General features: G+C 36.3%; 2 protein-coding genes across 3 annotated transcripts in view; one reads left to right on the top strand and one right to left on the bottom strand.

Annotated features, from left to right (window-relative positions):
- The window catches only part of LOC106670358 (autophagy-related protein 16-1), a 285,817-nt gene that overhangs the window by 114,276 nt on the left and 144,950 nt on the right, over positions 1-26,591 (bottom strand). The window lies entirely within an intron of this gene.
- On the top strand, positions 633-6,137 carry LOC106670362. The gene is made up of 3 exons (XM_024226369.1): positions 633-857; positions 5,571-5,694; positions 5,772-6,137. The coding sequence occupies exons 1-3, from the start codon at positions 666-668 to the stop codon at positions 5,789-5,791; spliced, it is 336 nt and encodes a 111-aa protein (XP_024082137.1). The 5' UTR covers positions 633-665; the 3' UTR covers positions 5,792-6,137.

Raw genomic sequence — 26,591 nt, 5'->3', positions numbered from 1 at the left:
AAGGTTAACGAAGAGTTCTAAACCATAATGGAGGTTAGGTTTGGTACGGATGTGGTTATTCATCTAAGATTTAATGTTTTTATGTGAAGTAATCTGCACAATAGACCAATATTGGTCGCGGTGCACAAGGTCGTAAAGAGACCGACTTTTAACCTTAACCTTACCAAGCCAATTGATTTAATTGACCTTAAGTTGACCAAGCCTTAAGCTAAGCCAATTGATTTCAATCAATAAAATATTTTCAATACTAATCTTTTTTTATTTGCTCACGAGAGTACTTTCTGGAGGACTTGGTATATATAATGTTTTTTATTTTTCCAGTTGAGCAAGTATATTTAGCCTCAAAACTTAAAACCTGGAGCAAATTAAGTTTGGGTGATAAGACGTTCAGAGGCCAGGACAAAAACAAATTTTTGGGGCTGTGCCGGAGCTCCCAGAGGTTTGTTCCTTTTCATCAAGGCCTGTATTAAAAAATGAAATTAATACAAATACGGAGTAACAACGTGGCTCGCCACAGCTCAAAAAGTTGTTTTTGTTCCATATGACCTCTGAAGAAGATCTTATCACTAAACTTAAATATAGCAGTCTTGTATATCCAGCTGGGCATCCACCATATAAGCTGTACTTACGAGAAAACTCGGCAAATTTGAGGCCTGTTTATAGTGATGATGCGGGCAACGGACCCAGAGGATTTTCTTGAATACACGAGAGCGTTAGTCACGAAGAGCGTTAGCACAAAGAAAGAGGAAGAACTGCAATGGTTTCGCCGAGTCACCATATCGGCCGGCAACCCCGAACGCGTTGTCCGAGGACAGTCGGGGCCATCGACAGTGAGACCTCGGAGTATGCGTATTATGGTAAGAATTCCACGTTGTTTCCACAGATAGAATGTCCTCCAAGAAGTTCTAGTCTTTTATTAAATTCGCTTCAATTATTGGCACACTGAACTCGCTTCTACCTTAAGAAATAATATTTTTCACAGAAGAACTCCAAGATGTTTCTATGGGAATCTCTTAAAATGATTTATGCTACCATTAACGAATTTATTGAATATTTTATATTTAATATCATCCCATATTTAAGCAAGCCAGAACATAAAAAAATTTATCACGTTAAATGAAAAAATTAGACAACAATGGATTCTTTTCCATCCGTATTGCGTAATTTGCATAAGATGCTTCGTACCTCGCACTTGTTATTAACGGTATCTTGTACAGCTGGAAAAGAGCTGTTATAGTTTTTCATCGGATAGACAAGACCCTTCCGTTACAAAAGACGATCTAAGCTTGACGATCACGGATTAAGATAGGCCATAATCTATCCGCCGGAGCTTTGACCCGATGAAAGATAGCCCGGAGGCCGATTCACTATCGCTTTCACGATTAAAATTGCTCTTAAGATCGTGATGATTTAAAGTGGAGCCGAGGAGTTGGCTGTGGAAAAGGGATCGACCTTGCACCCGACCTTCTCCCACCGTCTTCTTGCCAATTAGCCGGAGGAGACGTCTCAGCGTTTCGTCCTAAGACGACAAGGCCTCTTCATTAGGATTTATTTATACGTGCTGTTTATGCTGGACAGCACGGCCCTTCCCTGATAAATCAGCAGGCTCGCATATATTTCTACTTGGGCATATTTTTTCAAGATCGTTAGTGTTCGAAGGAATACTCGTTTTACACAGCATGTTATAATTTTTTGCGATACGGCTAATTACGTCGTCAAACTTCCTTACCAATATAAAATACACATAAACGTAAAATTTTTACGCAATTATCTCATAATATACTGATTTATACAAGATTATAGCTAAACCTATAACTTCTCTCAACCCGTCGGCAATCCAGTTTTTGTGAAATTTACAATAAATTACCAGTACGCCGCGAATCACCCACCTTTGGTCAGACCTCCGTCTGATCCATCCAGCCACCGAGGCTCCAAGGGATATCAACAGCTAGATCATATTTCATACCCAATGGGGTTTTTTAAATCTAAAACCATTCTCACTCACTCTTAAATACATTATTTCTATTTACATATTCACTCAATTAGGGTGGAGTCATTAAATAGTCCTCCTTCAGCCTATTCACTCTACCCATTCAAGCTAATAAATTCATTCAATTTCAATATACCCAACGCAAAACGAGATATCTGTTAGTTCATATTGTACAATAAATCAGCCCTGTTCCTACCAAAATCAGAACAGGGGGCCCAAATACTCGCAATCGTGCTCCAGCACATTTTCGTATCGAGTGGCATGCTTTCACGCTCTTTATACGGAGCCAAGGAATGGAATGTTCAATTAAATGGGACACATCGAGCAAACGTTCTATTCATATACGGGGGTTTTAGGCTAACAATGTTCGTGTATCAACTTTTTTAGTTAGTTTTTAGTTTTTAAATATAAACCACTAGGTACATACGTAGGTTTTGGGCCAAATTAAGTGTCCACTGTCAATTTTTAGTTTTTACATCCCAACCCACTCTCTCTTAAGTACGTTATCTTTTATTCCCTACAGACCATTACCTAAATTAAGGTAGATCTTTAATTCCGAAAACTCTCAAGGATGTGTATTCTGAGAGGATCCGACATCCGGATTATGTTTAAGGAAAACTCGTTACTAAGATTTTTCTGATAAGAAAATCTCATGAACTGTTCGTGCACCATTTGGAGAATCTACTTCTTTCAAGCGTAAACCTGAGAGAATTAGATGCACAGATAGTTGGAAAGAAATGTGCAGAATGCTATTTAGATGGAAATCTAAATGAGGACAGCAAAGTTTAGATAATTCGATGTAATTGGTAAAGGTTGCGAAGCCATAATTGAATTCTTTCTCATTAAAAAGGATTCCAGTGGATTACTGTTGGAAATATGTTCTCGACGAATCGATTTCTATCAAGGGCGCTATTATTTCGTCCTGTTTCTCTAAATCGAGAGTGATTTCTTTCGAAGGGAAAGAATCCGCCACACGTGTGGCTTAACTCTTAAGTTCAATGAGCCTTTCCAATTAACAAATATACATTCCAAGAGCCGCCATGCGTGCACCGTACACTTTGATTATCTCCTGTTGTAGGAGAGAAAAACACTTGCTACTGTGTGATTTCAGTAATTTCGGGCAATCCAATGGGCTTCCGTTATAAGGCGTCCAAGTAGCAGCCGAACGCATTAAAAAGGTACCGTCGCCAACTTAAATTTGTTTCCGAGTTGCATAATTTCCTCGCCGTTCCGTCACGGTGGAATTCCAATTCGCAGGAAAAGACGAACGGACGTGCGTAGAAATAAATAATTCCCAAATGGCCTTGGCAGTCCTTGAACTCTCGGTGGCTCCACCGCCCCGGACGGCCCTCTACTTTCTAAGGATCCATACGAGGAACAGTTACACCATTATGATGCCCACCTATCAAATTAATCTGTCGATTTTTGCATGCCTGCAAAAATTAATTCCTACTGAAGGTTAAGAGCGAATTTCAATCCTAGGTTCAAAAAATAAGATAAAACATCCGACCTATCTCGTTGATTAATTTTCAATCCCACGCGAATATTTTCCTGATCATTAATATTTTTGTCGCATTCTCTTTATTATATTTAATTTTGCCCTAGCCTTAATCCATATGCAAATTTAAAAATTAATTACGTTTTATAACGGCAATTTATCAAAATCACTCTTGAGACGACGAGCAAGGTTTTATTAACGTTTGGATTAACAAATATCTGTATCAATGTTGATCATATATGCCATAAAGCATGGCACATGCAATAAAGCAAAGTGGACCATCGAATAAATATTAACGATATTACTATTGGGACATAAAAAATTGTAATGTTAGAAATGCACATAGAATGCCATGTACGTATAACTTGGTAAATAAATAGTAAGTTATTCAGATATCGTGAGATGCGGTCGGGAGTGATGTAGGTTTCAGAAAAACATTTTCTTTATCGGGCACGATAAAGAAAATGTTTTTCTGAAACCTACATCACTCCCGACCGCATCTCACGATATCTGAATAACCATCGATTAACGGTCACTAATCTCTACACAAATAAATAGTAAATTATAGTACCAGAAAGAGTAACACGGTAGAAGGGATTACCAGCTAACACTGACTGTTTAGTACGTGAACTTTATAAAAGAGAATTGAGTGATAAAATCCATCTCTCATGTAACAATTGTCAAGGTATTAGGTGGTACAGAGATTAAAAGGCAAGGAATAAAAGATAACAAGATAGTGATCTACTCTGATAGTATCACATAATCTGCGATAGTCTTCAATCTACAAGATAGCTTCGCTCAAAACATTGGCCTCACCTGAGGCACCTGAGGTATTACCGCGGGTACCGCCCTATGTCCAAGAAGGATATCTCAGCACACCAGCATAACCCTAAGCATCCTGTAAAATTTAAAAAAAAAGGAGGACGGAGATAGCCAAACTATTTTGGTATAAAAGACTAGCCTTCCTGGTATTGCAAAGCCGGATAAAACTCAAAATCATTACAAGTTTGCTAATTAACTGACTACTTAATAACCCTTTAAAATTATTGGCAGTGGCAGAAGATAGCCGTAAGTTGGGTCAAGAAAGGGAGAAAACCGTAGTACGTTTTACAGGTTACTGAAGGTCTAACAAGAAGAAAGTTTCCACTTATATAGGTCAAAAATAAAAGTTCAATCCAGCAAATATGGCAAAACAAACATATAGAGGATGAAACAACACCCAAAGACAGCAGCAGGCAAAATACACCTTCTTCCCTTCCTGTTTTGGCATATGAAATATAATGACAAACAGAAGATAGCCTATGTAAATTCTGCCATCAAAAGAAAACTACAGAATATATAATATGTTATTGTGATGATCTAACAAAAAGAATGTTCCACTTAGGTCAAAGGCAGGAGTATTATCCAGAAAATATAACAAAATCAATGTACGAAGGTGCAATTGATGAACGGATCAATTTAAAGATACGAAACTGATGGATCAAGACCCCAGGACATAGGTAGGAAAAAGACATCTTCTCTCTTATTTTACTACAGACTGCTGCAGTAAAGCCGGAAAAACAGGATTATTGCTGGTCTTTCATCTGGTCTGCTCGAAAGGCATATGGAAATATTATGATAAGCAGAAGACAGTATATGTAGGTACGGACCGAGAAACGTAGGCAGTAAATATTATTTGTTACTGAGAAGGTCTAACAAGAAGAGTGTTTCCGTTTACGTAAAAGATAAAAGCAAATTCCATCAAATATAGCAAAAAAATTACCAAGGAGTAATTAATGAACAGATCAAGTTAAAGCCCATACCTGATGGACCCCCAGGGTAGGCAAATGTTATTGTTATAAAACTCTTGCCTTCTTTACTTCAGATAAGCTGAAATAAATTCAAAACAGGAAAAATAAATTCAAGTCAAAAACAGGATTATTGCTATATTAGCTATTATTAACTGGTCGATCCCATTAGCATATGAAATATAACGATAGACAGAAGATCGACAACGTTGGTTATGCCAAAAAAAAAAGCAAACCACAGAACTTAATGTATGTTACTGTGAAGGTCCAACAATAAGAATCTTTCCATTTACAGGCAATGATAATCGCTCGATCCAGGCAATATAAGAAAGCGAAACAAACATACATAGGAGCTATTGATGAACGGATCAAGTTAAAAACCATAACTGATGAAACCATACTCCAGGACGTGAACAAAGGTTTTTAGTATGAAAGTCTTGCATTAATTTAATTTACTTAATTTACGTGCAAAGCTTAAGAAACTGGTTTATTGCAGGTCTATTACCGGGACGATAGGCATATGGAATCTAACAATCAGGGTCTGCCTAGAAGAAACCTCAGTACAGATAAACGGTGAAGATCTAAAAAAAGGTTTCTACTCAAAGTCAAAGGAAAGCATTCATCATTTAGAAGCTAAAATATGAGGTATGGATGCTAATAGTGGTAAAGCTAAATAGCAGAGGAGCACACAGTCCCTCATAACGAATCAGGAAGAATTGTAGGGTGAAATCTTGAGCAACCTCGACAAATCGTGTAATTGCCTAAAGCAAACATTTTAATTGAAATCTATAAGTAAACAATAAATGTAAGAATAGACCGAAAAACCGATGACCTACACAAAAATCAAGATAATTTATAGTCAAACGTACTGAAAACTTAGAACAGTACAATGTGGATTTTTTTAAATGTATAATATATCTGCTTCCTGCTTGCTTGGTATTTCTTTTTTTAGTAAGCAATTATACACAGATTTTGCCAGTGCGATGGGAAAAGATGATAATATTTTATGATAAACGGTTCATTATATGTTAAGTCGACTTCCCACACAGCGATATATGTCTATGAGTTGAACTTTACAACTTTAAAGGTAAAATATTTTTTGACCCGTTGCAAAATGACAGTTTATTATATGTTGGTGTATATTTAAGACAATAAGCTAATAAACAGAAGACATAAACTAAAACAAACAAGCATTAAATGGATTCACGTACCTTGAGAAAGAGATGTACCAACTAACTAATCTATTTTATCAACCAGTTATAAAAACTGGGGAGAAACAAACCAGGACATCCAATAACAACGTGCGGACGTGGACAAAAAATAAATCAGGTAAAAAGATAAACAGAAGTACTATAATACAACAAAGAACATAAAAGGCCTTTTAAAGACAACGACGAAAAAATCAAACTAGGCACAACACCACGACTAAGCCTCATCAATAGAGACAAACTTTAAATGACTATATAACGTTAAAAAAAAGACTAAACAGTTGAAAACCTACAAATATACGAACAAAACTCAAAAAACCTATGAACACACAAACATTTCTTTAAAACATTGTACAGATTAAAATGAAATGTGAATTATAACTGTAGCAAGCAAAATAAGACCAGACAAATTATAATTTCACGAATTTAGGGATCCAACGAACCAAATAGTCACTGATGATGACGAAAAGCATAAAATCGCTTGAGTGACAAAAGCAACGAGTGTAGGTAGAACAAAATTATCCACAACAACTAAGATAAAACACACACCTTGCAGAATTCTAGAGGAAATTTCATTGAAATTGTCTGGGCGTTTCATAGACAGCTGCGTTAAGTTGGGAAACAATGAAACTTTGACATAACTTTTTCCTTCAGATTTTATAAGAGGGGGAAACTATCTTTTATGAGTTTTTGGATAAGCGTGACTTGATTTTCAGGACTCACTCTCCATTACATTGGTCCGACAGAGAGGCGATTTTATTACGAGACACAATCGGTCTGAAAATTCAATTGGGTCTGAGAAAAGCCCATGTCGAAACGGCAGAAAGGAGGGCTCGTTGGGTTTTTGTGAGGGCAGTTTAAGCGTGGGTGACTTTGGGCCAAATTTGCTAGGACGTACGTGATTCCCGGGCATAAAGAGGGGCGAGTACATGTTGCAATTAAAGGCCGGGACGAGCCGTTAAAGCATTTCATCACGAGCCCCTCGCCGTCTCTCCTCCAGACTTTCCCGGCTCTTCTTCTCGTCGTCCGCTCCGCTCCTCGTTCGCTCTTTCTCATTTCCGTTATTGCACCTTTGTCCCCTCCTCCCACTCGGGCACATTCCGACTGACACTCGGCAAATGGCCCAATTCGGATAACTTTTCACCAGGTTTTCCCAAGGTCTCTTCAACTAGTTTTCCATCCTCTTTCGGACTAGTTTCCGGGTGAAATCAGTCCCCTCTTGTCAACGTTCTGGCAGATGTCACACATTTTCCATTAACATCTTTAAAATGTTACTCATCACATTATTACTCGTAAATAATTTTTAGGTATTTACATTGAATGTCATGATTTGAATTTGCTGTGTTGACAAATTTAATTAATAACAGCCATACCACAAGATATCCAATAGTAAAACGGTATCGTCAGTTATATAAAAAATAATTATATCGTTTCTGATGATTTTGGTCAGCCAATTCTCGCTATTTTGGCCCGTCAGTTCTGAATGTTCCTAAACAATCACAGTTTCATCACTGCGCAACACAATTTATTCTTGGATCAATTTTACTTTTTTTAAAATTTTTTGTAATTACTTTATTTATAACCTGTACATACCAGAGTATGTTTTTTTTCTCCCGGTCACAACACTAGCAGATGTGAAGGCTAACTGTACCCTCTGTAGCACGTTCATCCTCCAACACGAAGCATACCAAAATGATTCGAATTTATTTAACCTCTCACTTTTATAGTACTCCAAATGTTTTTCATTTTGTAAACGGATTTATTATCGCTAGCGCCAAAGAAATAACGCTTATTGGTTCATAACAGTTTTAAATAAAAATCAGTAATTCGTTCAGAATTTCATCTTCTAGTGGAGTTGGGTAAATCCAACCGACGGAATTTGCACAGGAAAAATTTTTCGTATAAAAAATTTCTAAAGAAAGATTTGCAGTAAATCTAAAACCACAAGACTCGTACAAGCAGGAGCGAACGACGCAAACCAACACTACCATCGGTCAAAACGTTTATTCCGTCAATATCACTTATGAATTGGTAAGGAGAAGACTTATTTCTAAATGAGACAGAATTAAAATCTAAGACTTCTTCTTACATTAACATTGATACATTTAGCTTTCAAGACACCAGCCAACGCTGATAATCAATAGGAGAGATTAAGATGGAAGGAGGTCTCGAGGCTATCGTAGTTAAAGGCAACATGGCGGATTCTTGTGATGGAAAAATGTAGATAGAGCTTGGGCAGTATGGAAAGGAACGACTTAGTGCTTTGTGTGGAACATTTTGATGTGGGATCGGATCACCTCAGACAAAAGAAATATTGAGATTGTTTGTTAGTATAGTAAGGAGGTTTGAAAATTTATCTGAAGATTTTGATTTAAAGGATTGGTTTCGCTGGATGTTGGTTTAGCGCCCACAGTTCTACCCCGTATGTCCAATTTGGTCAAAGTAAGGCCTTTCATAGAGTCAAACGGATTTCGATTCTTAAAATCTACGTAGTTGTCTGAGTCTTTTATGGTCTCTTTAGTCTTGTGTGGGGATTTCACGTCAGTCTGCTGCCTAGGTACAGTTAAAAGTGTTTGAGTGAATGTCGGTCCTTGTTGTTAACGTACAGTGAAGTGCAAGACTGTTAGTTCAAGGCACATTGTAAATGTACATTGGGTACAATTTTTCCCGTACGTCTTGTCCTCTACTTCATGTACTAGTTAAGCTCAAGGTGTTCTTGGATGTTGGAGTGTGCTTTGATAGGATACGGGTTAGAAGACAATTGCGCTATCATTCGTTTGTTATAATGGTGTCGGGATGTATATAAAAGTCAACAGTGTAAATAGTATATAGGATAGGACCAAGAACGCTCCCTTGTTGGATGATACTTCTGATGTCTACTCCTTGCCGTTCATCACTTCGAAGCAGACGTCAGTTAAATACGGTTCGAAAGATTAGATCTTTAACTTTAATAAGACTTTAACTTTAATTAAGAGATCTTAAATTTTTTGCATAAGGAGCGTATTTTTTGCTATCAGTACGCCAATATTTACAGAATCTTGTGCCTTCATCAGTCCAAAATGATCCAAGAGGAAACCTTACAAGTTATTTGCCAGTATAGGTTCATCATCAGGCCGACTAAACCATTGAGGTTGGTCTAGGCTGACCAAAGACCAACTACCGATATGGATTATTCAGTCCAAAATATGGAGACAGTTCTTCGCAATGTGGGACTGAGTCAACCTTCAAGGAAATTTAAGATCGCCTTAAATATGTCAATCTGTACACATATTTCAGATAGTTTTGCCCTGATGAAGACCTTAAAATATGCCGAAATCATGGCAGTAACAAATGAATTTGCTTTCTTCTTCAAGACCATCCATGATCCAGTGTTCCTGAACAAAATATGGAGCATAGCTCAAGCATCAATGGAATCCAATCCTTCCAGTCCAAAACAATCCGTATTGCAATTGCTTTCTCCGTGACCAACCATACCGTTCACCATGACTTTGTGCTACCCCCGCTATAAAATCCCGATATAACAAATATCATTCCTCGCTCAGTGTTCATCCCAACTTTTCTCAGTCTCTCTTCCTGATAATAAACATCCCGACCGAAAACCGGTGTCCTAACTGATGAGTGCTTGTAACTATATCGGAGTGTCACTACTAAGTAACTTCTCCGGTCAAGACTAAGACTATGCCAGTCAATTTTTGTATTGTCATGTTTACCTTGTAGTTAATTGTACAGTTGTAAATGTTTAATAAGAGGACAAAAACGATGTTGGCCATTACTACATAAAATCTCTTCAATACATAAGAACTTTAAAACAATATATTAGCTTTTTTTTTAATTTTTGTTTACACTTAAGACGGTGTTGTTTTACTTTAATTAAACTGTAATGAATCGGAACAGATTGAACTTTGTTGATGGCCAAGAATGTTTTTAATATGGTTGTTTTTAGGGTGTATTTAACAGTTATCAGTGTTCAGTAACTTAAAAGCAAACTTTGCAGTTTTAAGTCGATATATACGAATGAAAATTTCCTACAACTGCAAGCAACACGGGTTTCTGCCTCATCAATATTTATAAATACATTGTGAAACACGATGTCCGCTTTTATCTCCGCCTCTTATCAACTCAAGTTCGAATATGGGATGGGTTTTTTTCAGCCCAGCTATTTGATCTCTTTAGGGCGGTCTAGCTCATAAAGTTGTTTTACAGGCCTATTATCCAGTAACAAGGACACAAACAGAAAAGAAAACACATCGATCTGTGTGATTTACATATTTTGTACGGTATAATGTTAGCCTGAAACTGATAGAATCTTGAATTCGACACATGCTCAGACGATAAAAAGTGAGACGTGATGTACGAAACAATCGGAGGATTGTGCTAAATACGTACATGTAAATTATGAGTTTATGCAGGACGGTTATTGTGATTTTAAACCCACGTTTTAAACAGGGAAGAATAGGCAGGCCGAAAAGATCGGAAAACACTAAACATGTTCATCACACAGCGAGGAAATCTCGCCTTGTATAATAGCTCAAATAACGCTCACCTCCACCATTTTCTACTTAACCTAAACACCACTTGCCAATTTTTACAAAACTTCAACCCCCCCCCCCCCGGAAAGCAATCCCTAGCTTTTTGTCCAGACGATGCGATCTTTACGGTCTATAAAATTAATTCATTTGTGGTTTTATTTGAGATGGCAAATGGGGTAAAGTCTTGGGTTGGAAATGGAATTCTGTTTATTTATGAGCCAAGTCTCATAAGTTAAGGCGGAGTTAATTAATAAATAAACGCGTTATCCGGCCGTTGGCGTGTTTTCCCAACGACATTACTCTACCACACACGAAGCTATCAAATCAAATCAAATCATTTTTACACTGGAGTTTCTCTTAATTCAAGATTTAAAATTACACACATAAAGCCACAGTTTTGTTTAATTTTTTAAAAACCAACTATCATAACAAGAAATTATGTTTGTCTGTTAGACCCTCAGCTAACTTGTAATCACCTTTTAAAGCCGGCTATATATTATTGTCGAATTAAGTCCTCTCAAAACTCATCCATATTTATAAGTTAAAGTATGTCAGTTTAACAATAATTACTATAATATTCTACTTATTTCCGGGCAACTGGTTTTGGCAACTGAATTAATAACCAATTATGGCTTGTAGTGTCCGCCTACTCACTGTTTAGGTGTGTATGTAGCATTTCCACTTTTAGCCATCATTAGTAGTGATTTTAACCAATCTTTAGATTGATTTTTCTTGCGTGTTTTCCTTCTTTCCTTGACTTTCACACGTATTTTGTTTTAACTTGCAGCCATTTGAGCTTCTCGGTCAGTTACTGAATCTGTATTTCACTACATCGATATCCTAAAATGCTATCCTCGTTTGTAGCGTTTCTAACGTAAGTAGCACATCTAGCCTCAGGTTGTCAACGACAGAATAGACACAAAACATAATTCAAATATAATCACCAGCCATACAAACATAGAAGTCTGATCATATTCACCCCTCCGGGGCGCGGGGTTAAACATATCCTTCCTTGCACGCTAATAACTTACTTTTACAATCCAGAAGTCACACACTCACCCCAGAGACCTCGAGACGAGTCATTACAGACGTCCTCGGGGAGGGGACGAGTCATTAGAAATTTTCTTATGGGCTTTCGATAACAGAGAATAGTAAAACAAGGAATATTGGCCTGTTAAAATTCTATCATGTATTAAAATTACGTTTGTTACTCTACTTCGTTGTTTGAACCAGTTTTTAAAACACAGCACTGAAGATGGCGAGAAGCTGAAACTAATACAGACTATACCACAGACATACCAAACTGCAAATTGACCACCCTACAAATATTTAGATGACTTTTCGCAAATGAAGTATTGCGTTATAAAATAAATTTTTGGTAAAAAAATATTTCGTTAATTATGGTTTTTAGTTGAGATAAAAAAGTCAGTGTCACGAGCGAGTTTCGAACCCACGACCTTCGGCAAGATACGCCGCTACTCTACCACTTGAGCTGTCGAGACTTCGATCCACTCGGACACCAACTCACCATCTGAACCCCACCTTTTGAATTTTCCCTCCTTTTCGCCATTTTTCAAATGTCGTGTAATCTATTTGATTTACAATGAAATGGCAACGGAGAGCTTTAGTGAAGATACACTTCATTTTTACTTATTAAATTCAATAGTTTCGTGGTCTGCTTGACCAATTAATATCTCTCAATGAATTAAGGTTTTTAGTTGAGATAAAAAAAGTCAGTGTCACGAGCGGGATTCTAGCTCACGACCTTCCCCTAGATACGCTGCTACTCTACCACTTGGGCTATCGTGAAAGAAAGAAGAGACCTGGTGATGCTCACAACAATATATGTATTTATCTATATTTATATCTATATAATATTTGTCTATATTTAATAAATACTTGTTACTTCTGTATTTTTGCCTTTTTGTCGGGAAATATGACCAGTTACTTTTTTCGTAAACAGAGATCAACCAAATTAATACTATAGATCTTAAAATCCCACCATGAAATTTTTAGTTTATTTGATGTTGATGTTTAGTTGATTTGATTGTTTATGTGATTTATTTATCACATTTTCTTTTTTGTTGTTTGTATAATTGAGAATTTAGGTATGTAAACAAAGCCTGCAGATGCAAAAACCCCGCAAACCTTTAGATGAAATATCACAAATAAATCATCATTTTGGTATGTCTCTCCTTGTTTCAGTTTCTCGTCATATTCAATGCTATGTTTCAGAAATGTAACTTGTAAAGGAATGCTTAATTTATGAGTTATCATCTAAAGGTGGGTAGGTTGGACAAATTTTAGTTTTGACGTTTCCTATCATTTCAGCACCATTCATTTCTAATCTCGTTTCAGCTTCTCGCCGTGATCAGTGTTGTGTTTTCAGAAATGTATCTTTCGAAAGAATTTTATTTGTGAGGAGTCATATAAAGGTCTGTAGGGTGTATAAATTACTATTTGATCGTTTCCGATCATTTTCGTAGGTATTTTTAATCTCGTATTAGCTTCTCGCCATCATCAGTGCTGTGTTTTCAGAAATGAATCCTATGAAAGAATGTTTTTTTATGACGAGTCATAAGGCATGTAGGGTGGATAAATTACTGTTTGATCGTTTCCGATAATTTGGTATTTCTAATCGTTTCAGCTTCGTGTAATCTGCATTGCTATGTTTCAAAAATGTACTTCGTGAAAAAATGAGTGATTTGTGAAGCGCTATCTAAAGGTGTGGAGGTGGACAAATTGTACTGTAGTCATTTCTGATCTTTTTCCCATCATCTTTAGTGTTACTTTTCAAAAATGCATCCCGTAATAGAATTCCTAACTTGTGAGGTGACACCTAAAGGTATGGTGAAGATAATAGCAGTATCATAAAGATGACAGCAGTATGATCGCATCCGATCTCTCCCTATTTCAGCTTCTCAACATCCTCGGGGTTGTGTTTTCAGAAATGTATTCTTTGAATGCTCAATTTGTGAGATGACATCTAAAGGTCTGCAGGGTGGACAAATGGCAGTTTGGTCGATATTTCATATTTTTGTCCTCTTTTCAACTTTCAGGCAAGTATTGGGTTGTCCGGAAAATAATGCAGGATTTTGGTATTAAACAAAAAAAATGAAACTAGTTACTTTAAAGCAATGTTCTTTAATCAAAATAATTTCCCATACTCTCAATACATTTCTCCCAACGTGTTGGTAACTTATTAATTCCGTCTGAGTAGAATTCAGAATTTTTAGAATTGATAAAGTCAATAAATGCATTTTCCAGTTCCGTTTGATTTTTGAATATTATGTGTTGTAAGTAGTGGTCCAGGTGTCTAAAAAAATGGTAGTCAGTAGGCGAGAGGTCCGGAGAGTAGGGTGGGTGAGGCAAAGTTTCATAGCCAAGCTCCAATAATTTTTGTGACGTTACACGTGACACATGTGGTCGAGCGTTGTCATGCAACAAAATGGGCCCTTTCCGATTGACCAAAGAGGGCTTCATTACTGCCAATTTCTGATGCATGGTATTAATTTGGTTACAGTATGATTCAGCATTGATGGTTTCGCCAGGATTTAAGAAGCTGTAGTGTATTAAACCAAATGAAGCCCACCATACCGTAACCATTACCTTTTTTTGATGAGTTGGGGGCTTTGGAAAATGTATTGGAGCTTCTCCTTTGTCGAGCCACTGTCCAGAACGTCTAGTGTTATCGTAGAGAATCCACTTTTCGTCACATGTAACAATTCTGGCCAGAAATGGGTCATTTTTGTTTCGACAAAGAAGTGATGCACAAACATCAAAGCGCTGATTTTTTTGGCGATCGTTTAATGAGTGTGGAACCCAATTTTCGAGTTTTTTCACTTTTCCAATCGCCTTGAGGTGGTCAGCGACGGTCGTTTTACTGACTTTGAGTTGCTCTGCAAGTTCTCGAACAGTTGTTTTGGGGTTTTCTTCCACCACTGATCGCAGAACATCATCATTAAGAGAGGAAGGCCTTCCACGACCTTCTTCATCTTCAAGGCTGAAATCTCCCTCCCGAAATTTTTTAAACCACCTTTGCACAGTGCACTCATTAACACAACCCTCGCCCCAGACTTGGTTAATGTTTCTAGCCGTTTGGGCTCCGCTTCGGCCGAGTTTAAACTCGTAAAAGAAAATCGTACGAAATTCTCGCTTTGACATTATAAGGATGACTGAATTATTTCCAAGTAGCGGAATGCTACAGAGGTAAACAAACAATATCATTTGGAAGAGGATTAATAAGTGTTGACATTCATACAAATGAGTAATCCTGTAAACGTAAACAGAATATTTTATATAGATTTTTTTTAATGAAAACTTAAAATCCTGCATTATTTTCCGGACAACCCGATACAAGTTCAAAAGGCACGTACAAAAAGTAAAACTGGTTATTATTTTTATGCAGGCATATGTACATAGTTACTTACAATTAGACCTTCTAAAAAAATGTACTCTACATTTTAAAAATACAGATTTTTTTATTGTTTAGCATTAAGACAAGGCTTACCTTTACCAATTTTCATTTTTTATTCTGGGCTAAAACTTGATAATAATTTATTTGAAACTTTTCAAACCACATTCAACAATGTAACATGAAGGTTGAGCCATCGATTTCGGGCGATGTTCCTTCGGTTCGGGGGAAACGTCAATATTCTATGGACAGTTATCGTAATTAGAAGCAATAACTGGACCGTGGTCGCTTTCAATGGCGGTAACGTTTTCCGTGGAAAAACCATTGATCTTTGTGTTTGCCCATCACGACTCGATTCGCACGACGGCGGAAATGCGGTCGGACCGAAATTATTTCATATCTCCTGCCAATTCCCGACCCCCACTCGAAGCTACAGGGATTTTCGGCTTTTAATCCAACCCGTGTACACAAGTTGATCAACGAATATCTCAAGTTTTTGAACTTTTTTACAAAATAAACCAACTTTTCATCTTGATTAATAAGGTAGTCTCACACGAAATGGCCTTTTTTGAACAGGAAATAAATTTAATGTTATTGTTAAAGATGATGATGGGTATGTCTGGTGTGCCAGTGAAACTTTTTCGTTTCTAATCGAGTTCCTTCTTCTGTTAGTATTCCACGTAATATTTCTTCTGGTATACATCAAGGAACAATATTAGGGCCAATTCTGTTTCTTATTTATGAAAATAATTTATGTAAACTGTTTAGTTTTCTGATGATAATACTATGATTTTTTGTACTGATTATTTAAAAATGTGTTGTCTGATATAAATAAAGAATTATAAAAATGTACTAAATATTGTACATTCTTGGTCATCTTTTAGTTAAAAAGAAGAAAACACTTTTTAATTCCTTTAGAAGGAAACTTAATTGAGAAGTGTGTGTTTCTTAGTGACCTATTGATTCATAATTTGTTGAAGTTATTTCGACCTTTATTCGGGACATCTTCAGGGCCTGGGAAAAATTACAAACATATGTTGATTGGACAAAATACAATTTAAGAGGAAATATAAATTTTGAACCAAGTACTTCATACTCACTTATAGTGTAGTGCTATTCTTGTGGTGTCTTATTGGTTTTGAGTGAAAGTATTGTGAAACGTGAATTTGTTGTTTTTATATGAACTACACACAATACTAAACACGGCTAAAGGATTACACAGAATCATATTTCTAAGTTATGGTATGGTGTGGTGGAAAAGGTTACTAGGAAGCGGGGTTTGTACTTTCGGCTTGTTGTGCCTTCCTAGTTCCTTAGTTCAGTCAATAGACTCAATCCTTCTTCTTAGAAGTATCAGGTCATTGACTGTTGCTGCTGCAATTTGATTCCCTAAGTCTTTTCCGTACGTTTGGTTAAACCTCCATTGAGCTGTTGTTTCGAAGATGATATGATTGGCTGTTTCCTCCTCCTCATTACATAATCTGCAAATGGGATCATCGCTGTATATACCCATGTTGTGTAGATGTTTTCTCAGATGCCAGTGACCGTTACTAGTCCTACCACTCCTCTGAGTTTGGCCCTCTCCAATTGCTGCAGTGTTTTTGCCAATCTTGGTGAGGGTTGTTTCACCATAAGTTTACTATGTCTAGCATCGCTAGAGTTTATCCACTTCTCCTTTTGTTTTGCTTGGATCCATTCTGCTCTCTAAGTCATGAAAAATCCTTTCACCTAAAAAATATTCAAGCATACAAACCAATATTACATAACACTAACTACCCTAAAAACTTAATCAACGGAATCATATACAATTATAACCCAACAATACACAAAACAATATCCTGCACACATCATCAACACAATCATACAAAGACAAACCAATATACATGTCCATTCCATTCATCCACATATTATCACACAAATTAAGTAAATTTCTCTCCTCAGAACACATTAAAGTAGTATTTAAAAACCATAAAACAGTCGACACTTTTTTCCAAAGTAAAAAACCCAACACCGCAGCCTACAAATCGCTGTAATTTATAAAATTAATTGTGTTGTCTAGCTAAATACATTGAAACTACATCGCAATATTTAGAAAAACGTAAAAAACACATTTATGATAGTAAAACACCAAAAACCAATCCCACAGCATTGCCACCTTTGACAAACAACACAACTTTGATTTCGAGAAAATACAAATAATAAACACGGTATAAAACAAACGCAACTTTCTAGAAATGGTTTGCACAAGCCAAGACACACACAGCATTAATTATAGAACAGACACATGCAAACTCAGCCGTAGCTGCGTCAACGTCATAAAGTAAATGAACTATTAACCCTTAATTTTATTTTTCCCTTTCCTTCGTTATCGTCTTTAATAATTTTCCACTCCATTTGAGTTAAATAAAACCGCCTATGATCAAAGTTATTTTCCCAGATTTACCGCGTTCCCTACCCTGCCACAAACATATAAAAGCAGCAGAGTTCAAATTCACGTTTCTCAACACTTTCACAAGAAACCAATATGACACCACAAGAATAGCACCACACTTTATTTAAATATGAAATACTTAGTTCAAAATTTATATTTCCATCTTAAATTGTATTTTTTTCCAAACAGCATATGTTTTTCAATTTACCCAGGCCCTGAAGATGGCCGGAATAAAGGGCGAAACGTCGCGAAAAAAAAAATTAAAAAGGTGTTTTTCTAAACCACCTCATTCTTGACTGCTCCTCACGACTTCAACACATAAAGAATGAAGAAAAATGTAAAATTACATTCCGTACTTGTTCAGACTCCAATGATTTACCATCATGGTTGAATCATTTCGTTGAAAATATTAATGGATGAACCAAACCACAGAACACCATACAGTCACTATTATTTTTACGGATGAAGATCGATATATAGGCGTTGTTTTGGCCAGAGCAAAATACAGGCCCTGCACCTTGACCCTTTGAGTCCTCTCCTAAACCTCTCCCTTCGACCATTTTCCCAGCGGTTCAAGGAAATTTCTCTGTCTCCCAGTGCGAATCTATTGTGAACGAAAAGTCTCTTATCGGCTCACCTCTCTCCTTTTTATTAAACAACCTCTTCCGAGAGCACCTCTATATTCACCTTAAATTTTCCTTTCATATATTCCAAATTTCCAATCCTATCCTTCAGGTAGGTCGTTCTGCGGCGTTGCAACGGGGCCCCAACCTCGTTACGATCCTTCTGTGAGTGATTCCTTTTTTTGTTTATACAGTCCACGCCAAATCGTACGTTTTTTCTTTATTTCCTTTTTTTAAATTTTAATTATGTATCCAGCCAAAACAGGCGTCGATTGTCATGATACGTTTTTCACCTCATGCGCCCAACAAATGTGAAAGTATGTGACAAGTTCATTCAACTCATTTAAAACCCACTATCGAGTTATCTTCCGAAAATTTTCATTCCATTTTCAAGGATGCTCTGTTAAATGATAATTTTATGGTGGTTTTTTTTTACAATTTCATAAAATTCGTTGTCGAAGGACTTTCAAGGCCTTCAGTTTGGTGTGCAAAGAACTTTAAAACTAACGAATAGTCTTTTTAAAATTAATATTACAACTTCATACACCAATACCCTAAACATCGTGCAGCTTGAACGGAAAAATGACAGAGTAGAAAAACATTCTAAAATCGTGTTTCCATTGTCACGTTTAAAATAAAACGAAAATGTAAATATCTACTTCGAAAGGCGTCGAATTAGAGAATTAATAAAAGCTTATTGCATTCTGCAAATATTTTGCGGGCACTCCTTTAATTTTCTTTAAAGTGCCATAATAACAATAACGGACGATTCATGTGAACAACCTTTCATGGTAGATCGACTATCTGAAGACGTCAATGTGTTTTCATTATTATTGTTATAATTTTAGCAATGTACAATATTACACCGTAAAATGCATGTCGAACCGTGAAAAAAAGGCAAGCTACTGCTTCATTGCCTTGTTAGTTTCTAAGCGTAAACTGGTCCGTGTGTAAACATGAATAAATAAAAATCTCTATTGATAGGATTGTTTTAAAATAATTATTGATAGTTAATCAATATTCACCCAAATTGATGATATGTACGCTTCTTTCGAATGGACATTTATCACTCATCAATCTACAGGCCATACACGTGATTGGCTATGTTGCCGAACGCGCATTTAACATTTTACCTGTAATCTTAAAACTGTACATTTCTACAGATCGTGTAATTACGAAAAGTTCTTGCGCAATCAAGGAAGCAGATCCATACATGTAGTATGGTAAAAAACCGATCTTGCTACAATTCATTCATGTACGCTGTTTACAGCGAGATCCTTGTGAACAAATGTTAGACCCGCTGCTTTCCCCTTGCTTCTTCCATCGTTACCACGTCTGAACTATTCCGGTATATCTACTAGGCTATCAGAGGATTTGAGCTTAACAGTTGAGTCTGGCAGGCTAGAACTTGGTTTGGCTAAACTAAACATTGTCTACCTGTTAAAGAGCTGAATGTATCTATTAGCATGAATGTATGCGTGTGTGGGGGTATCTGATGGCTTAACAGCATGTATACAATAAAGTTACTGACAACTTTCGTGCATATCATTAAATTATAGAGTTCACATTAAAATTCCCACCGTTTCGGGCCGACTTGTCATCAAATATTAATAATGCTGTACCCAGGAATACACAACGCCATGAAAAACAATCCAATGCTGACACTCAGTATGTTGGATTAAGGGCAAGTAGTTATTGAGACCATCGGCGGGTACTGTAGTGGGTATGTATAAAGAGGGGTTCAAGCAATGGATCGATAGATTGGTGGGCAACTTTTGAGATGTGGAACGTATAACTTTGTTGACGAAAGGAATGTTGAGGTTGTTGTCGATGGTGAGGTTAGAGAGTTTAGTTAGGTTAGGAACAAACTGAAGACTTTTGATTGGACGGATTGAATGCGTTAGATGTGGATGGCTTAGCAGAAACCCACAGTTCCACTCCAACCAAAGTGGCTCCAGTAAAGACTAGTTAAGTGTGGACGGTGAACGCGGATTTCGGTCCTTGAAGTCTTCGTAGTTTTCAGGTCTTATGAAATTGTTGGCTTTTAACTTGTGTGTGGGGATTCCATGTCAGTCTGTTGTTTACGTAAGTCCTAAGTATTCGACAGTGTATACATTACACTGAATATGTTTTCTTCATATCTGGTCTTTCACTTTATAGGCACCAGTTTTCGATAAGCTCAAGGTTTCTGTTAAATGTTAAAGGAAGTTGGATAAAAGGAGATATAATTGCACATAAGAGGACCAAATAGCTGAATAGACCTTGCAGGTGGTATTAGAGTGAACATATAGGTAGTTCAGCAGAATAAATGACATAAATGATGGGGGCAGGCTTGAATCCTTTTGTTAAAGGTAACGAATTAAATGTAGAGAATTAATTTCTACTGAAATGAACTTCTTTAAAATGTTCTAAGTTTGACACATACTGGGGCTTAAAGGGCCTAAAAATGAGCTCCACATGGCCCCGGGATGCACCACAACTTTATTTCAATACTAACTGCTAGCCATAGAAATATGTGCACTTTAAATCAATAACATTCATCTCAAAGGTGGAACCATAATAATTCTTTCAAGCCTACGAGAACACCTAAAAACGTGTCTGCAACTGCCTAAATACCATAAAAACTGGTATTTTCAAATATCCTAACGCAAAAGTGGATCCCAATTCATACGGGAATTTCAGGCAACGAAGCAGCGGTTGGTATAAAGTTGGTATAAACTCATAACAAATCATAGACCCAAATCCTTTTGTGGCATAAACTGTAGCCATATAAAAAAGAATTGGAATCTTGGATAATTAAAGAATACAATAATAATAGGAGGGAAAACCAGATATGAGGTAGTTAAAAAAAGCTCACAAAAACAATTCAGTGGTAGAAAGAGGACATTCTCAATGGTATATTTACAGGGCATACTACAGTAATGTGCAATCTAAAAAATGAATCTATCGGCTGATGACCAATGTCGATTTGTCTAGAAGGGATAGAGGTCATGTTACATGAGAATTCCGATCTTGAGGCATGCAGATCATAATACGATAGCCCCTGAGAAGAATACTCTAATTCATAAAAAAAAATTCTCCAGGAAATCCTTTAACAGAGATCGGCACAATAGAGAAATGTTTAAGTGAAAGCTGTACGACTCCAAACGGAAAGGAAAAAGAAATACCTGATGGTGACAATGATAATAAAAATTCATAAACAACCGGCCATAAAATTATGTTTTGTTTTTCTAAAGCCTTCTTACGTATAAAATAAATAAAAAAATGAACAAATTTAAAAAAAATCTTTCCTTACTTTTTCTTAGGTCAACGATTGTTGCCGCGATGTCAGTCCTGAACCTTAAAACCACCAGTAAAACCCTGCCACCTTCATTACATGGAAAAGTTCATTTTAAAGGAAATCTAATTCTCAATAACTTTTAACTTGTTACATTTTATAATAAAGTTAAAAGTTTTTGATATATTTAGCAAAATATGGGGAAAAAACATGGTTTGAGTAAAAAAAATTAAGGGAAGCGTTTTTGACTCTGATGTAGGTAAACAATTACTGTAAGATTACAAAGTATAGTCGGAATTTGGATATGTCACATCTGTATGCCACCGTAACACAACAAAAGATACTGTTAGCCGTTTCAAAAAGATTTTATTATAAAATTCCATAAAAAATGAAAATTTGATAGGTTATGAACGAAAGATCTGCTAAGTTATTTTATGTTTCGTAGCATTAATGGGTCAAATTGAGACTTTTCATTTAAACTTACTTGCAGTACAGATAGAACTACTTTCAGAAATGTTTATAAGTAAAAGAAAAAATGAGCGGGTCAGGGGATTTTTCTTCCATTTGGCAATAGGGCATTACCGGTCCGAATGCGTTCGGAATTCCCATTTCTGACTTTCTTCCCATTTTTCCTGAATCTCCGGCTCGTGATGGGATCATTTGTCAACGGGTTTGGTCCGTGCCGCTGGAAAAGGCATTGTAAACACCGTTAAGCGTCTGCGGGCCTTCAGGCGCTTCTTCAATTAATATTTCCAGGAGCTTTTGTTATTTGTGGGCCAGTGGGTCGCTCAAATCCAATACAATTACCCCGAGGTGACAAAGGGCGACATTCTGGGAGCTTAACCGCATTTTTATCAGCTGGCGGAAGTCAAATTTGTAAGTAGAAAACACATTAGGGAACGTCAGACGAAGAAATTGCATAGTTGCATTTACAATTTATAATCGTGTTGGAGTCTGTTTGTTTACATAATGTATAATATCTCAACTCTTCCAGCAAACCAGATTGTAATATGAAACTCCTTCTCGTTTTAAAAAGTAAAAAAAAGAGGTTGTGAAGTTCAATAAATACCCACATATTATAATGTTTTTTTAAATACATTGCTCCACAAAAAAAGTGGTACACTATGAAATTTTTATTTCTTTTTTAATTTGACTATGCTTTGGTCATATTTTTTGTTTTACTATGTTTTTATTACATTTATTTGATATTTACAACTACAAATATTGCATTAAGTAAATATGTTCATATATGTTGAATTTATCATTTGAGGCTCTTGGCTATACACGGCAGTTATACGACCCTCAAGCTCAAGAGAACGTACATACCCAAACAGCAGCATACACCGATTAGCAAACCTATGTATCACAGGTGCAATAAGAACAACCCATACAAATATTAGAAATTCTGCCAAACATACTTCCACTGGAAATATTCATATAAGGAGAAGCTACAAATATATGCTCCAAAAACAATAAAATTGTAAGGGAACTAAACAAATCGGGCACACAACCATAATTAACAAAATCAGACACCCATTCTTAGAAATGGGGACTGACTACATGATCCCGGAAACACTCTGTACAAAATCCTATAAAGTGTCAACAGACTATAAAGGAGGGGAAGAAGTCAGGAGAGCATCAGATACAATGATATGGTGTACAGATGGCTCCAGAAGAAACGAAGGAACCGAATCGGGTGTTTTCTGTACAAGCCCAAAATCTGAGCAATCAATCTCATTAGGGAAGTCCTCTTCGGTCCTTCAAGCTGAAATGCATGCCATCAATGTGCCCTAGAAAATCGTAAAAGAGGTTACACAGGTAAAAAAATCCTCATAAGTTCTGATAGCCAAGCAGCTATTAAAGCATTATTGTGTAAATAAATCACAGCAAAATGAGTTAGTGAAGGCATCTAAAATCTCCAAAACCTGGGGAAATACAACAACTTGATGATACCTTGATGCCAGTACACAAAGGAATTTGAGTAAAGAAAAAAGCAGGCAGACTAGCCAGAGGAGGATCTGCAAGATCATACATAGGCCCTGAACGTATACTTGGGATAACAAAAACAAATACAGAATCCTCCATAACCGAATGGATCCAAATAAAACAAAAGGAGAAACTGATAAACTCTAGCGGCGCTAGACACAGACAACTTATGGTAACACAACCCTCACCTAGACTGGCAAACTCACTGCTATAGTTGGACAGAGCTCAGAGGAGTGGACTCTTAATCGATCACTGGTATCTGATGGCATCTTAGAAAACATCTACATAACAAGGGCGATGATCCCATTTGCTGATTATGAAATGATGAGGAAGAAACAGCCATCCATATCATCTTCGAAAGAGAAGCAACGGCTCAATGGAGACATAACCTAGCACACAGAAAAAAACCTAGGGAATGAAACTGTAGCAACAACAGTCAATGACCTAATACTTCTGAGAGTCGGATTGAGTCGACTGCACTGAACTAGGGAACTAGGAAGTTGTCAGAGGACTGCAGTGCCTGGGGAGCACAAACCCCGCTTTCTAGTACCCTCATCATCATCAATGCATTTTGACAAATCATGTTTATAGCTATTTTATCTCATTTAATATTGGGGAACATTATTCAAAAGTATCTCGGAATCATGCTGAAATAACGCAGAAAGAAAATAATCATTATACTTAATTAAGGTTTTTAGTTGAGATGAAAAAAAGTTAATGGCACGAGCGGGATTCGAACCCACGATCTTCGGCTAGATACGCCGCCACTCTACCACTTGAGCTATCGTGACTTCGATCCGCTCGGATATCAACTTCCTATCTCAACCCCACCTTATGAGTTTTCCCTCCTTTTTGCCATATTTCAAATGTCGGGTAATCGGTTTAAAAACCTTAATGAATTGTAATGATTTAATTGGTCAAGCGGACCACGAAATTAGTGAATTTGAATAATCATTATAAATGTTACCCGATTGTCAAAACCAACAATATTGACAAGCATTAAGAAATGTCATATTATTTCGCCAAATATTGCATTTATACAGTTATATAAGCGTATTTGTTAAAAAGACAAGACAAGAGGCTAGTGAGGAAATATTTATAAATCCGAGAGTAAGGAATATTTTTTCCCTGACGCCAATCATAAAAGCGGAAGACAGTAGTTCCAAAAGCCGTTTACCATTCACAGAAATAACAGAACACGGCTAATAATGGGTAAGTGTTCACTGTTCACCTACGCTCTGCGGTCGTGTCGATTTACAACGGAACCCCTGTGGTCGGCTGGCATAACGGGCAGAAAATTACAGTACAGAAATAGAAATAAGACTGAAATCGTTTAATTTTCCTTGTTTATCACTTTCTTCGAATGGGGTTATCACACTGATCTAAACGGTTCTAATTATGCTAATTACTGCCATCAAAATTTATATTAAATTTTATTATGTATTGGGATTAATTGCTAATCTGGAATGGAAAAACAGCTAAAATAGTCCGGGATATTATTGAGAATGAAAAAAGAAAAATGGATATATGCAGAAAACAATACTGAAGTAGTAAAGGAATAAAGTATCTAGGGGTGACATTTAATAAAATGATTTTTATTCGAAGCTTTCCATTCGGTAAGAGCCACCCTGCGTTATGCAGCCTCGCTCAATTTGCGGCTTTAAAGAATCAAGAATGTAGAAAGTGTCACTAAATTTTTTTCTAAAAAAATTGCTCTCGTTAGCTAGAAATTGTCTGGGATTACAGATTGTTTCTAGAAACAAGTGTAAATCCGATGTTTTTTCAAATGCTAGGACGGCACTTAAAATTTATAGGGAAAGTTTTCTTATCGCCAAACCGTTTGCCAAGAATCTTAGCTTGTTACATAATGTGATTTAAATTTAAAGAATTTAAATGAAAATTTGTGAAAAATATAAACGGTAAAAATTGGGATGCATTGTACCAGTATACTTGCAGAGCTCTTAAATGCCGTAGATTATTAATCAGGGAATTTAACGATTGATATTATGTGCATAATATAATAACGTTGTACCAATTTAATCATATATAAATAGATTATCAATTAATTAGATATTAATCTGTTTTGTTGAGGAACTTCAGGATCCCTGCAATAAATGAGAGTTCTATTATATTGATTATATATACCAAGGCCCTTAATAATTTATTTACTTTGATAAAAGTTGATTTCAGAAACCGACTTAGGCAAGAAAAGGAAGACGGTAAAGGAATTTTACCTCCTTTATATACTAGGACGAACTTAATTTAAAAAACAAATATTTTGGTGAAAACTACAGTTTAAATTTTATTAGCACTGTATTAGAGGTTAATCCATTTATGTTTAGTGGTTTAATTGATCAAATTACTTATTTCAATTAATTATACTTTTATGTAAGGTATTACATAATATATACTATACATATATAGGGTGTTCGGCTACTCGTGTTGAAAACTTTGCCTCTAGATTCTACATTCAAAATGGAACCGAAAAGTCCTAATTAACTATAGTCCGAATCTTAACAGTTTCGGAGTTATTACTTTTTCTGATTTTTTAAGTCACGACCTTGCTTCAAATAAACAATGATAACTCAAAAACTAAAAGGTTTTGGACAAATCTATTGATACCATGGAAAACTACGTTAAATTTCCAATAAGATGTGACCAATACTCAACTTGTAAACGTTAGTGAAATATTTAGTAGAGAGAACTTTGAAAAATATATTTTTTTTTCAAAGTTGAAAAACTTACTATGATGATACTAAACTATTATTTCCAAACATAGAGACCAGCAAATTTCAGAAAACGTACTTCTTTAATTAATTCTTTTCCATTAATTCTTTAATCAAAGCTG

Source organism: Cimex lectularius, unplaced genomic scaffold, assembly GCF_000648675.2.
Source record: "Cimex lectularius strain Harlan isolate CLEC.00 unplaced genomic scaffold, Clec_2.1 scaffold69, whole genome shotgun sequence".
NCBI classification, from domain to species: Eukaryota; Metazoa; Arthropoda; class Insecta; order Hemiptera; family Cimicidae; genus Cimex; species Cimex lectularius.
Note: the sequence above shows the minus strand (reverse complement) of the source record. Positions and strands in the feature narration are given on the sequence as shown.

Bases quoted from the DNA above. Each gene is read 5' to 3' on its own strand.
- LOC106670362 (XM_024226369.1), top strand. From the start codon at position 666: ATGATGCGGGCAACGGACCCAGAGGATTTTCTTGAATACACGAGAGCG. The intron at 858-5,570 runs GTAAGAATTCCA...TTCCATTTACAG, and splicing joins CTCGGAGTATGCGTATTATG to GCAATGATAATCGCTCGATC. The intron at 5,695-5,771 runs GTTTTTAGTATG...GGTTTATTGCAG, and splicing joins ACTCCAGGACGTGAACAAAG to GTCTATTACCGGGACGATAG.